At 39.3% G+C, this 14,325-nt stretch overlaps 1 protein-coding gene across 1 annotated transcript; it reads left to right on the top strand.

Moving 5' to 3' along the window:
- The first annotated feature begins 5,907 nt into the window (after positions 1-5,907).
- LOC6647185 (mitochondrial 2-oxoglutarate/malate carrier protein) lies at positions 5,908-7,944 on the top strand. The gene is made up of 2 exons (XM_002070127.4): positions 5,908-6,704; positions 6,770-7,944. The coding sequence occupies exons 1-2, from the start codon at positions 6,561-6,563 to the stop codon at positions 7,604-7,606; spliced, it is 981 nt and encodes a 326-aa protein (XP_002070163.1). The 5' UTR covers positions 5,908-6,560; the 3' UTR covers positions 7,607-7,944.
- Positions 7,945-14,325: the final 6,381 nt, after the last annotated feature.

The following is a 14,325-nucleotide window of genomic DNA, read 5'->3' as shown; positions in this document are numbered from 1 at the left end:
ATGATATTTTTACATAAAAGAGTATTAGTTATTCTCTAATATTGTTTGTATATTATTAGTTTTGTTACGCTTAGGGCTTATTTTTGTTCTGGGTGCGAAGAGTCCTTATGTAAGAATTGAGATACACATAGACCCTTCCAACTGCTCTTACCATTCTGTGTGGTGGCTTTCCCTTACCTTCATTCTCGAGCACAGACACTTGGCATTAACACCATAAATTTTGGGGCCTAAACTATGCCTGGCATTTCACTTTGAGCATCAAGTTTGCTTGTGTTTTTTTTCTCGTCCCTGTTTCGTTTGTTTTGTCGCTTTTGCTTTTATTTTTTGGTTTGGTTTGGTTTTGTTATGTTGCTGCCTTTTTGGACGGGACAAAAGTGAAACGAAAGGCTGGCCCGAAGGCAAACTAAAAGTGTTTTTAGCTTGAAGCAGTTGAAAGTGCTTCGGTCTTGGCCTGCCGCATTTACACACAGAACTATAGGAAGGGCAACAAAGTTGCAGCCGCAGCAGATTTCAAGTTTTTATCTGAATCTGACAATGAGATGAAGTTGACTTTCGTTACTTAGTCGTAGTTACACAGATGAAGCCACAGACATTTTTAGCTAAAGTGGCTTAGTTTTTGAGGCTGCTTTTAATTTATATAGCCACACAGAAAGAGACAAGAACAAAATAAAAAGGATAACACCCAGAAATATACAAGTCACTTAGGCACACTTACACCCATAAATTCTTGGACTTAATCAGCAAGTGGTTATTGCTTATACACAACAACCGAATGTGCGACAATGTGGCATATGCTTAATTTTTATACATTTTCACCAGGCTATCAAATACCAAATGCAAACTAATTTCATTGCCACACACAAACCGCCAGTTAGGATAACCCTTGGGATCAAAAAGGAAAACATCTCATATAACAATGAGAACAGAAGAATATAATTTTTCATTGAGCTGATGCGAATATAATCTCCGGCCAACACGTGGCAAACAAGACAGAAAGGGGTGCTAAAGGGGCGGTGTCCCTTAAAGGACAATACTGACACGGAACAGACTGAGGGCCCCTCATGCGCTCGGTTGGCTGCCCAACACAATGGAAACATGAAAACCTTTAGAATGTAATGGCGTAGGAAGCGCATTGTCAGCCCCATTAATGTTGATTATACACTAATGTAGTAGGGTGGCGACAGGCGAGCCCTGTCGGTGCTACGGGATGGTCAACTACCAAATAACTAACTAACTGAACGGGGACCATAATGCAATTTAGCGACACTTAGCCGCGGCTTTAAGTGCGGCATCGAAAAGTTTTGCCCACATACACAAAACTGCAAAAAAAGGAAAAAAACGAACTCAAAAAAATATCCTTAACTTTTAATTTGCATTCGAGTAGCGTTCGGTTGGCAATACGCTAAGGAAGGCGGCTCCCTGGCAGGTAGCAGGTCTACGGTCTACGGTCTCCAGGGATAATTATAATGCCATTAGCATGTTTAGTCCACAATCAGATTTGGTTCCAGCCCCTTCCCTGCCAACCACTCTCCCCCCATTTGATCAACACTTAAATTGGCTGCGGCCGTGCTGCTAATCCTGGCGAGTTTTCCATTTCTCCATTCAGGTCCTCTTCCAGTCCATTCGCATGCAAATTCTAATAGAAAGTTAAATGTTTATTTACGCAAAGGGGCAACCCAGGGGCGACAGTCAAGTGGCTGGGCGTGGCGCCCAACTAGTTTGTCGCGCTTTGCATATTGCAAATGGCCATCCGCATCCTTTAAAGCAATTTCAACTTTCAATTCGAGGACAGTGCAGGGTTTTTTTTTCTTTCTATTTTTGTGTGCTCGTTGTGTGCTTGTTCGCTCGCTCGATGGCTTGAATCCTTAAAGCGGATTGCATTAGTGTTGCTTCTAGACAAAGTGTAAAGGAAGCAAAAGGGTGAAGTAGGGACAAGCTAAATCTGGAATGCCGTTCTAATTTAAGTGGCACACAAGGTACGAGGACAGGAAGTGGGAATGGAAATGGAAATGCTAACAGGATGAGTTCAAGCATTTTTACAGCACTTACTACATACAAATCTGACATGAGTCAAGTGGATGTGCATGCGAAATACATTTCAAAATGTTGTTGAATTTTTCATCGTATTAAAGGAGTAAGCTAAGCAAATTGTTTGAGCCAGTAATAAAATTACTTACCAATATCTTCATTTATTTTACAAAAAATTCTAAAATTCTTCTACTTACATTATATTTTTAAATACGTTTCAAGTATTCTGTATAGGAAAAGATCTCCTAGACTTTCTATTGCATACTTTAGAGTGCCAATTTGACTGATTTTGCATGCCTAGAACCGCTACTAATCTTCAAAAGTTTTCTTAATTTTATTCTCTCTGTCAACACACCAAAATCTAAAGTCAGCCCGTGTAAACAAATAATGGATTTCAAGTAAAATGTTTTAGTACCTCGACTTATTTAAGTGCAGTAAAGCCATTTGTATAAATTTGCAATTGTGCATGTCTTAAATTATATTTTAAGAGTTTGACTCTCGGCATTTCTTTTTAATTTAATGGCAATTTCGGCCAAGTGCAACTAAGTTTTCAGCTTGCATTTTACTTTTTTTCAAACTTGAAGTCGACTGGTGCCAGGAATCGCTGCAGCGACCTTTGTCTGAACTTCAAGGATTTTTATTTATTCAAGTGAGCGAGCCAAGAATAAATGGAGTTCGGTATGGGCATGGGTATGGGAGCAGAGAAAGGAAAAGACCAACTTATTTTGGTGTGCCAACCAACGCACTGAAATCTTCCACTCGATTTGCACTCGAACAACGTTTGCCAAAACTGCCTGTGCCCTGGCATACCTGGCCTAGGCACCCTTGCTTAGTTTCCACATCCCTGGCTGGAATGGTGTTTGCCATAACGCATCACTAAACGGCCTGCAACGAAAATAAATTCGAGCAACTAGCGAAGGTGAACTTCGTTGGCGTGCCTTTATACGGCGAAGAGTCTCACATCTATGGCACTTGGTTTAAAATTAGCATGTGACGCCAAACTGTTGATTCAACTTCAACTGAGAGGTTTTTTTTTTGTGTGCTCAGCCAGAGCCAGAGAGAAGAAGGAGGAGGAGCCCCCAGTGGAGTCTATAACGAGCGACCTTATCATTTTAGCATTTTCCAACAAAAGCCAGCCTTGCCGCGTACCTAACCTAACCTGGCCTGGCCTGGCGTGGCCTGGCATGGCATGGCCTCATCTTCGTTGCTGTTAGTCTGTCTGTGCCTGGAGTACATGGATTCATTCAACTTTGCACTAATGTCACATGCTTTGATTACAGTAGCGTGAAATTTTATTGATTGGCCAACGCTAACATCACATGAATGATGGAGACGCCGCCCTGGCAGCCAGTCAGTTTTCCATACAATGGCGGCAGGACGATCAACGAACGGTGTCTCTCGATGAGCAAGTAGAAAGCAATATTGATGACAGCACCGACGAAAAGTAGAAAAAACTGCACAAGAAGCACAAGAACCGAACTTACGATACACTACAAGTAGACATTTTATCTCAGTGTGGATATTAGATTTCCTATCACAAGAATAGAGAAATGAAACTGCTAACTTCTTCGTCTTACAATTTTTGCCAATCTTGGGATTTGAATGCGTTGCTAATCTTACAAAATGTCACTAACACAATCCGCAAAGTTTCCATACCCAGGCAACTGACTCTTTGCCGTGGTAAATGTCCAAGCGTTCAATTTCACTTACAATGTCCTTCACACTGAATGCATATGTATATGTATGTGTGTGGGTGTGGGTGTGTGTGTGTGTGTGGGGGGGTGTGTATGCGAGACCATATTAACTGTGGCTGGCGGTGCTCCCCTTGTTGTTGTAGTTGTATGTAGTTTTATCTTTAGCCCACTTGACAGCTCGAGATTTCACTTTTTCTCATGCTCCTCTTTGGAGCATCCTCTGCTGATTGCTTACAATCTCTTCGCTAGTTCCACGTTGATGCTCCTTATATCTGATATCAGCTTTTTTACACCAAAAACCAAAATCCCTTACAGAGTATAAAGGCAAAGGGAACGCGCTAAAAATTGAATTGAAATTGCTTCAGCTTCAATGGCAGGCAAACGACAGGCAATCTGTTGAGTCCTTCTCGGATTCTGATTGAATAAAGACGAAGCAGAGCAAAAGCGCGAAATATATACGAATGGTTGGCTGGATGGCTGCCTGCCTAGAGATTCAATCGCATCTTGGCTGAATGCAGCCTCAAGATACGGATAAGTGTGATATAATGATAATTTGTTTAACGACATGGCGGCTCCATGGATATAATATGTCATTTATGTATGTATGTGTGTCTGATTAACAGACATAAAATATACGTTTAAACCTGGCCAACTTTAAGCAAAAGCTGTTAAGGGCTTGTCGGTGGATTGCTTCGAAACTATGTATTTAATGGCAAAAACTATATCACTTATCACCCAAATCAATGGATAACACAATTGGAAGCAACTTAATTCGTTAGAATAAACGATTTCTAGTCCCCTATTACTAGTTTTCTAGAACTAGTCCATAAATAACCGTGGTACACTCAATTTATTAGCACATGGGTGGTAAAATTGAATCAGAAAGACCAAAATATTGAATCAGTGTGTACATATTTATGGTGTGATTAGGGCAATTACGATAAAAACGCAGCAAATATTCCTGATATGCGGGGCCCGATAGAACTTCCCAATAGAACACAAACTGAGCTATCTACATAGGGGAGGACTGGCTACAAAATACTGTGTAAGTACACTAAATATTGAAAACATCGATATTAAGTCTTTTGTAATTCTAATTTTCGAATTTTTTTCAAAGGAATAGGTTTTTTTTCAAATTAATATCTTGATGCCAAATGCATCTAACCCTTTGGAAATTTTGGGGAAATGGAATAATATAGAGAGAGGTATAATAATATGACTTATTGTTAGATATAATCCTTTCTTAAGTGCATACAAGAACAACACACTTATTTTTTTTAAACCTTTTAAAAATCCTTTTTGCTGTGAACGAAATAAATTTATAATTTTTAAAAAATATTTAAACTGTTATACGGTTAGCTCCACCTTTAGTCTTATATACCTTCCTCCTCCTTTTGTAGAGGGTGTAACGGGAAAGATAAAGAAAGCATATGTATGTATGTACATACATATGTATATCTGTGTGTTTATATGTACTATTTGTATTTTCGATCTAGCAATGTTCGTTTGCGATTGTGAAGGTGTTATAAATTTGTTTTGTGTAGATTTTTACTATACCATGCAAAAATCTGGCAAATTAAACTTGGGCGAGTGGGCGAAATATTTCCGAGTAAACAAATGATTTCGAGAGGGGTAGCAAGGGGGGTGCAGCTAAGGGTCGGCAATTTTGCCTTTCAAAATGCCCGTGGCCAAAATACACAGCTGTTTTACGTTAAACAACACCAACTGGGCTCTCTTTATACACAGTGACACAAAAACAAATATTCATTTTATATGAAAATATCGTATTCTTAAATAAAGTGTTATTCTATTTTATCAGTTGATGGTTTTTAAGTTTTCACACAATTATTAATAAACTTTGAAATATCAATCAATTCAATCTTTGAAATAGAACATTTAATTATGCTCCAAAAGTTTAAAACAAACTTACAGTTTTGAACCACAGTCCAGTATTAAAGCAGCTGATGAGAGAAGAGAAATTAAACTATATGGCCACAGGGTTGTCGAGTAAGCAACTAACCGGTAAGATTTTTAAACATTATTAAATGTCTGCTGAAATTATAAAAGTATAAATAATATTTCATAAACAGATGCTTTTTATATACTTTTCAAAATTAACGAGTACCTATTGTATATAAATTATAAAAAGTAATCAATAAAATCTGATTTGTGACACGTATAGTCTGGCAACCCTGTATGCCTGCGCCGTCGCTCTTGCCACACACGTCATCAGCTGAGCAGCAACAACAACCTAGTTTCGTCATTGCTGGCTGGTTGCAATTAATTTCGGTTTTCTATTGCAATTGCAAATATTTGCAGTCGTTTCTTCTTATATTATTTCTATATAGTGGGGTAGTGCAGTCGGGACACGTGCTAAGTGGTCGAAAAAGTGGCGCCTAAAATTAGCCTGAAAAACGCCGAGGAAACGAAGGAGACGTATCGGAGACGTGACGTGCGTTGACATTGAATCACATTCGCGTTAGCCGTGGTCGTTGACAGAGACAGAGAGAAAGCGAGCAAAAATAAAACGAGGAAGCGTTGGTGGCTATAGCAATAAAAACAACAACAACAACCGCATAATATCAGCTGCTCGGACGTCGGAGAAGGCACAAAAATTTATTATTAATTGTATGCCACAGGCAGACCAAAACGGAACGCACATTCCCAGAGCAGCAGTGACCAGCAGTGGGAGCAGTGCAGTAACAGCAACAGCAGCAGCAGCAGCAGAGACTAGAACTGGAAACTGGAATCAATTGAGTGGCAGAGAGCGGGCAGAGCAAGTGCATTTAATCAAAATAAAACCTTTGGTGTTGTGTAATCGCTGAGTAGTGGAAAAACATGGCCAGCACAAAAAATGTGGCAAATCCACCACCCTCCACCCAGGAGCCAGGTAAAAAGAAGGCAGCTCCAAAGGGCCTTAAATTCCTGTTTGGAGGTCTATCTGGCATGGGAGCCACAATGGTTGTCCAGCCACTTGATTTGGTAAGCAATGAGGCAATTCATTATACTGTTCTTTCTCTGTAATCTCTTTCTCCCACCCATCATAGGTTAAGACCCGCATGCAAATTTCTGGTGCCGGTAGTGGCAAAAAAGAATTCCGTAATTCGTTCCACTGCATACAGACTGTGATCTGTCGGGAAGGACCGTTGGCTCTGTACCAGGGTATTGGAGCCGCTCTGCTACGTCAGGCAACCTACACAACTGGTCGTCTGGGTATGTACACCTACCTGAATGATACATATCGTGCTCAATTCCAACGGGATCCGAATCTCTTGGCCAGCATGGCAATGGGAACTATTGCTGGAGCTTGCGGTGCATTCATTGGTACTCCCGCTGAGGTCGCTTTGGTGCGAATGACATCAGATGGACGTCTGCCGCCGGCGGAGAGACGTAACTACACCAATGTGGCGAATGCCTTGACCAGAATTACCCGGGAGGAGGGCGTTGCTGCTCTTTGGCGTGGTAGTTTGCCCACTGTGGGACGTGCCATGGTCGTCAATATGACTCAATTGGCCAGTTATTCGCAATTCAAGACCTATTTCAAAACTGGTCCACTCCAAATGGAAGAGGGCATCAAATTGCACTTCTGCGCAAGTATGTTGAGTGGCCTGCTGACCACTATTACTTCTATGCCACTGGATATAGCCAAGACACGCATTCAGAACATGAAAACGATCGACGGTAAAGCGGAATATCGAGGCACTGTCGATGTGCTGCTTCGTGTGGCACGCCAGGAGGGCGTATTTGCACTGTGGAAAGGATTTACACCTTACTATTGTCGCCTGGGACCGCATACAGTGCTTACTTTCATTCTGTTGGAGCAGCTTAACCAGAGCTACAACAAGTATGTGCTCGGTGTGGACACTGGTGCCTCGGGTCTGTAGAATGGAGGCGATGTTGTTGTTAAAGTTGATCCACTGTTATAATACGATTCCGTTGAAACAACTATTCCAAACTACCAATCGAAGGACAATACTTACTTACGACCATGATGCGTGTGTGCGTGCATATATATAGTTAAGTGAAAGTGAAGGTTAGAGCAAATTTTAGGGCATTTAAATGTCGGCAATTCCGATGACAATATTACAAGTTTATATACATATATTTCAATGTTGATACAGTTTTCTATACTATATATTTGCAATTGTGTAGCGGTTTAAGTTAAAAGTCGATTCTCAATAAAGCACAAAATCATCTGAAAATTACGAAAACAACAACGATACATATATATCTCATTATCTACACGCTGCGTGTGCCGACTATTTGGTTTTCTCTCTCTTTATATATGTATCAGTGCACGTAAGTAAGTATTTCAATGTCAAATCAAGTTGGTAGCACCCTCGGCGCTATCATATGCCCTGACTGAGGGCGTGGTGCCATATGTCGTTACTGCATATTAAATATCATACATAGACACACACCATACATACATCTAGACCATCAGACACATTACCACCCACTCGCTTGCCCGAAGTTGAATATATATTTCGTATTCTTGTGGCTTGGCTGAGTTTGCTAATTCCCTCGATAAGCGTTATCACTTAGCTATGCCAGGCTTTGTTGTTGTTGTTGTTTTTGCTGTTGTTGTTGTTATTGTGTGCCCGTTGAAGTTTAACGGTGCAAAGTTGACATCAAATCCCTGTGAATAGGTACCACAAGTTTGCTTTTGTCAGCCAGCTCTCTCATTAAATTTCACTTTCATAGATAACAACTTGTTGATAACCTATGGAACATGGCATTTGTGTTAATAGTTCACAATATGCATATTTATGATAGATAGTAAAAAGTTTATAGATTATGGATGGGAACTGTAAATGAAAATAATGAAAATGCTCAAGCATTAAAGTTATGCAGATATTTTGCTTAGTTTTTGTTTTAATTTATAGCCATTATCGATTAATTGGGAATTTCTGAGCTTAAATAAAATTGAATTAAGTAAATTTGTGTACCTTGTTTTCTTAAATTCATAATTCACTTTGTAAATAGAATTTTATGATATTGATTTTGGTATCTTTTATCAATTACAGCCATTTAAACGACCTCAGTAACTTGGCCTTTGACCCTAAGGATGCCCTAAGGATACCAACATAAATAAATATGATAAACAAATTTAATCTCAAAGTTATAGATCGAGTTTATTTAAATATTTTGACAGGCTTTTTCCGATAATTAACTTTGCAACTTCAGACTGAGCAGCATATCTTTTCGAATAACAATAATAAAAAAATTATTAATATTCCTTAGGCCGAAAACTTAATTTGAATTTTTGTGTTTCCCCCTTTTTATTCAGTGTTTGAATTTTTATTTATTACAAGCTGACCATAAAAAATGCTCGAGAATTTATTTAAAAACTTTTTTATTATGCCATAAGTTTGTTAACTGAAGCGTTACACTTTCAAACGAGGGAGCTGGCGGGAACGATGGGGGGGAGGGACAGGGAGGTCGAATGCGAGAATTACCCCCAAAAGCCACAAGCGAGAATCGCATATTAAATTTATTTTATTCTCCGTCTTTTGTGGTAGGGTGGAGTTCCTTGACTTGACTGGACCTGGTCCTGGTCCTGGTCCTCGTCCTGGTTAGCTTCCTGCTTTGCCGAGCTGCCAAGTAGTATTTGAGTAATAAAATTTTTTAGCTTGGCCAGCAAAGTCCACCCAAACCCCAACACAACCAACATCGCATTTTTCATAATCACCGAACGCCCGCTTAGCTTGTCCAACAAATCAAAAGTTTATCTCGTAAATAAATGAGGAAAATCTTTTGACCCCGGGACCCTCGGGTCTTATTCCAATATATAAGTATATTAAAAATTTTGCTTAAGCTAAGCCCTTTTAGTGAAGAATTCTGCTTAGTTTGTTGAGCAAACTTAAACTTGCATATATAATATGCCATTTTGCCCCTAACCAACAACTTGCACAGCCAAGTGCCACTTCAATAGCACTTGAGGGTAATTAAAGACTCTTTTGACTTGGCACTTTGAGTCAGAGGAATAAGCCCTATAAATTGGGATGAAGAAGCCACCTTCCAGATCCTTGAATTGACATGCATTCGCATCGATTTAAATGAATTTGCTTTACCACAAACACAAACACGAATTCCGCATGCGACTATAAAAGCCACAAAAGCCAGACCCATCAATGACGAAGGAATCCTTTTGCCAAGAGTGGGTCGTTGGGTGTGGTGCAAATCTATTTAACATGAATTTTTAATGCACAGACGGAAAGAGAAGCCAGAGCGAGCAGAAATAGTAGAAGCGAAGCGATTGGGATGGAAGAGGAGACAAGCCGTGCCAGAGCCGTGTAAATGTAATTAATTGAATCTCGCTATTCAGTGTGTAAAGTGGATATCTGTAGATATGTATACAATCCAATATGTACACATATAGCACAATACACACAGACACATACAGTCAGAATTGCACACAAATTCACATTAGAGCCGCATTGACTATCTTTGCTTTTGGCTCGTTACAATTTTCGATCAGATTTTCGTGGAATTCCTTGCTATAGCCGATGGGAATGTGCCATAATAGTCCGCCTGACTGTTGGATGATACCCTTTCAGCAGCAATTTATTGAGCCTATTAGAATATCAGTTACTAATAAGCAATTTAATTAATGCAAATCATACTTTTGGTTCGCTAAATGAAGTCTGTACGAAATATGGTTCACCTAAATCTGTAAAATAGTTAACTTGAGTATACTTACTTCAATAAAGTTGCCAAATTGATAAAGTGGAATAAATATGTCTATAAATGTGTTCAAATTCGAGTTAAAAATTACCCTTATTCGATATTCATGGGGAAAAGCTATCCCTGAAAGTAGGCAATACAACATATTCAAATTTATATTTAGTCTTTAAAAATTTTGATTAGTAGATTTCTTTAGTATACTTAATCTCTTTGCCATTAAGGCTTGCTCCTTAGGGTAGTGATATAGTCGATATGCTTTTGGCCAAATCCCATGAGTTAACTTGTTTTAGATTTCAAATTTGGGAAAATTGATTTTGGTATTAATGTGTTTTGGGAGCCAACGGTTCGGCATGAAACGGCGAAGGACGCAGATGTTTTTTGCCTGGACAGGCCTTTCACTCACTCCTTTTCTTCTTCCCCCAACCACTAACCAATTCTGGCCATGGCTGGCTCATAATTCATTGCTTTCAGTTAACTGGTTGGTTGGTCGGTTGGTTAGACGATTTGGTTGGTGGCTTCGTCGGTCGGTCGGTTGGTTGGTTCGTTTGGCATTAGTATTGTTTTTTGTTCTGTTCATTTTGTTGCGCTAATTGCAATACGATGCTCAGGCGGCCCTGGCCCTGGGCGCCAAACTAATTGCTTTAGCAAAAACATTTGAAACGCTGAAACGCAACTTTTTCAATTTATTTATGTATTTAACAATGTCGTAGATGGATAGCGATGATGAGTATATAGTATTTGTTTCTTTATTCCTTTATCCCATTCTCGGACTCTTGGAATCATCTATATTCTATAGCTACAGATTCATCATAAGCAACGACAATGAAAATGCACTTTTCATGCTTGGCCACTACAATTCAGTTTAGCAGAAAAAGAAATAAAGATAGAGACAAAGAAGAGAGTGCCGGAGGGGCAGACTCATGCGTGCTAGCGGAAACGGAAATGCAGAGCAACTGTTTTGTTCAGTTTTGTTGTGGCGTGTTATTCTTTTTTCCCCCCATTTTTTTTATTTTTACTGCTCTTGTTTTGTTTTTGTGTCTATTTTCTGTTGTTGTCGTCGTCGTCGTCGTTGTCGCCGCCGCCAACCCAAATTTCCTTTGCAACTTCCGTTTTCCCATTAGAGTTGTCGTGTTTTGTAAGTACACAACGTTAAACTAGCGCTCGAGATTTAGTTCAACAAACTAGAAAGTATACAAGATGAAAACTTTTGTGCCAGTTGAAACTTTTAAATTGATTAGTATGTATCCCCCTTACTGAATGGATATAGGAAGGGAAGGGTGTGGGTCAGGCCACTTTATGGCCATCGGTCCAGTGGCTGCATTTCAATTAGCCCTCTTTAAACAAATATTGAGCAAGGTCCAAGCACATTTAATGTTTCTAAGGGTGCAAAAGTTTTGGCCAAAGTTAACAGAAAGTGTATGGAGTTTCTTTACCAAGAAACTGAAAGTTGTGTAGAATACTTCCTAATCATTAAGTCCAACTTTAAATGGTTGGACATCTAGCTAGTTTATCATTTTATTCTTGGATGTCAGTTTTATCTTTTTTTTTTTTGGTTTTCTCAGTTGAAAATTTTGAGACTTCTTCTGTATAAATGTATATGGGGTGTGTGTGTGTGCGTTTGTCTCTGTGTGTGTGTGTGTGTGTTCTTATCTAGACCAGTTGTTAAGTCAATATCAACTTTTCAAAGTCGTTTTTCCCTTCAACACCAAAGTCACTTTGTTGTTTTGACTTGCCCTGTTATTTGTGTTTTCTTTAGGTTTTGTCACAGCTTATGTGCTTGTTCTAGGAGTTCGCACAGTTATTTTGCACAAATTGTCATTTGTCAAGTTGCCCTGGCACACCCACTGGGCGAAACCCAAACTTATCCCTTCGGCCCAGAAACAGTAAGTGAACTTTTCTATAGACTGGTAAAAAAGTTTCACTCGCTTTTTATTAATGCGTTCACAAGTCCTTGCAGTCTTTCCTCTCTAAAAAAAATAAAAATCTCAAAAAAAAGCAGTCCCTCCCCCCGTTTCACCTATATTAACTTTTCGTTTGGCTTTGTTTCAACTTTTTGCTTTGATTTTGACTTGGTTTAATCAAAGCTGCACTGAAGTGAACTCCACCATTTACCATTTCGAGACTTTAACAATTTACAGTTTCAGTTTTTAATACTCTAATATCGATTAATTTGAAAAGGGGTAGATTGATTTTGTTAAGAAGTCGGCAGACCACAAGAGAACTCAATCGACATCGACTAAATGAAAATAAATCATCTGACTTGGGATTAAAACATTTCAAATATCATTTCGAATGCTTTTCATGGCTCGTCAGGTTCATTAGAAACGGAAATAAGAAGAATAAACTTTTTTTTTGTTTGTCAGTTTTGCCGGAAGAATTTTTACAATCTCTAAAAAAGTGTCATTCAAATGGAAATCGTATGAGAAACATCGCTTCAAACCAAATTAGTCTGGCATTCGGAATTTATATTTTCTACTTTCTGCTTTTCGCTTATGTAAAATGCATTTTAATTTATTTAATTGAATTCAATTTGTTCCAAATTGACAATTTTTTTTTTCTTCTTGCAGATTTATTGAAGCATAAAATTTAAGACTTGTAATTTAGTGCGAAAATGGAGAGTTTTACGACCAGACAGAGAAAAGCCGAGGTGCAGAGAGACAGAGAGGGAGACAGAGAGAGATAGAGGGAGAGAGAATCAGAAAACAGGATGAGTAACAACAAAAACAACAACTGGCAGTGTCAATGTCGTTGTTAAACTTGCGGCTCATCAGCATCCTTGTTGTCGTTGTTGTTGTCGTTGTTGGCACAGGACATGTACTACTACTACGTGAATATGCCATTGAAGGCCAAGTGCAGCCATGGGGGGTATTCGTTTTGGCCCTTTTTTCCGAATGAGCCCGTAATTTGTACTTGCATTCATGAACAGGCAGGACTCTGCCAGCCAGTTCAGTCTGTCTCTTTCGCATTGTCTCTTTCGGTTTCTCTGTGTTCGAGTGCGTGAAGTTATTTAACATACACACACACACACACACAAAAAAATTCGAGGCTGTCGTTTGTCGTCTGTCAAGGTCAGCCCAAGGATAATGTACAACTTTTACCAAAAAGGCGCAGGGCGGGAGTTACGAGTTACGATGTTTCATGCTTTTGTTTCGCCTCCTTTGGTTGCTTTTTTTTTCTTTCAATTTTTTATTCTGTAAGCGGAGAGGGGAAGCGGAGAGAAGGAGACATAAGCGAGAAGGACAAGGAAATTGCTTGAGTTTATGTTTGTCCTGATGTCGGCGATAATCCACTGATGTCATTTGGTTTGCTTCATTGCATTCTCTGCCCCACTGCTTCTCCCTTCCCACAATCACCACACTTTACCCCCCCCCCCCCCCCAATCGGGGGGAGTCAAACTAAACTTCAGTCATTTACTCACACATACATATGTATGTATGAATATACATACATACATACATATGTATCTCTATCGACAGCTTGAAGTTTCAGAAAGATATCATCTACGTCCTGTTTGTTATTGTAGCTTGTGTTCTCTATGAAATTGTTCAAGCATCCGGAATTTCGATGTAGAGTGAAATTCACGCTTCAATTGAAAATTGCGGGAGCGGATATTTAGAACAATGTGTTGCCATCACAGCCGCCTTAACAATATGCTATCGGCCCACACGCGCCCCTACCAAAAAAGTCCCCCGCTGATCCTTTTTTGGACCATTTCTCTTTCTGGTTAAGTGTGAACCTTTGGCATTGACACGTACAAACAAATTCATATACACTTATACCCTTCACTAAAAATGGCTATAGCTGTTGATCAACTAAAATGGTATCTGCCGTCCAGTTGAAGTTTTTCCAAGTTGGATTATTTAGATCCAGAAAACGAGTCATAAAAACAACATTACGACATTTTATTTAGATATGA

The sequence above is a fragment of the Drosophila willistoni genome, chromosome 3R (assembly GCF_018902025.1).
Source record: "Drosophila willistoni isolate 14030-0811.24 chromosome 3R, UCI_dwil_1.1, whole genome shotgun sequence".
NCBI classification, from domain to species: Eukaryota; Metazoa; Arthropoda; class Insecta; order Diptera; family Drosophilidae; genus Drosophila; species Drosophila willistoni.
This window is presented reverse-complemented; position numbering and strand designations above follow the sequence as displayed.

What these genes read in the sequence shown, in the direction of transcription:
- LOC6647185 (XM_002070127.4), top strand. Translation starts at nt 6,561, where the DNA reads ATGGCCAGCACAAAAAATGTGGCAAATCCACCACCCTCCACCCAGGAG. An exon ending in TTGTCCAGCCACTTGATTTG is followed by an intron (nt 6,705 to 6,769) that starts GTAAGCAATGAG and finishes CACCCATCATAG; the next exon opens with GTTAAGACCCGCATGCAAAT.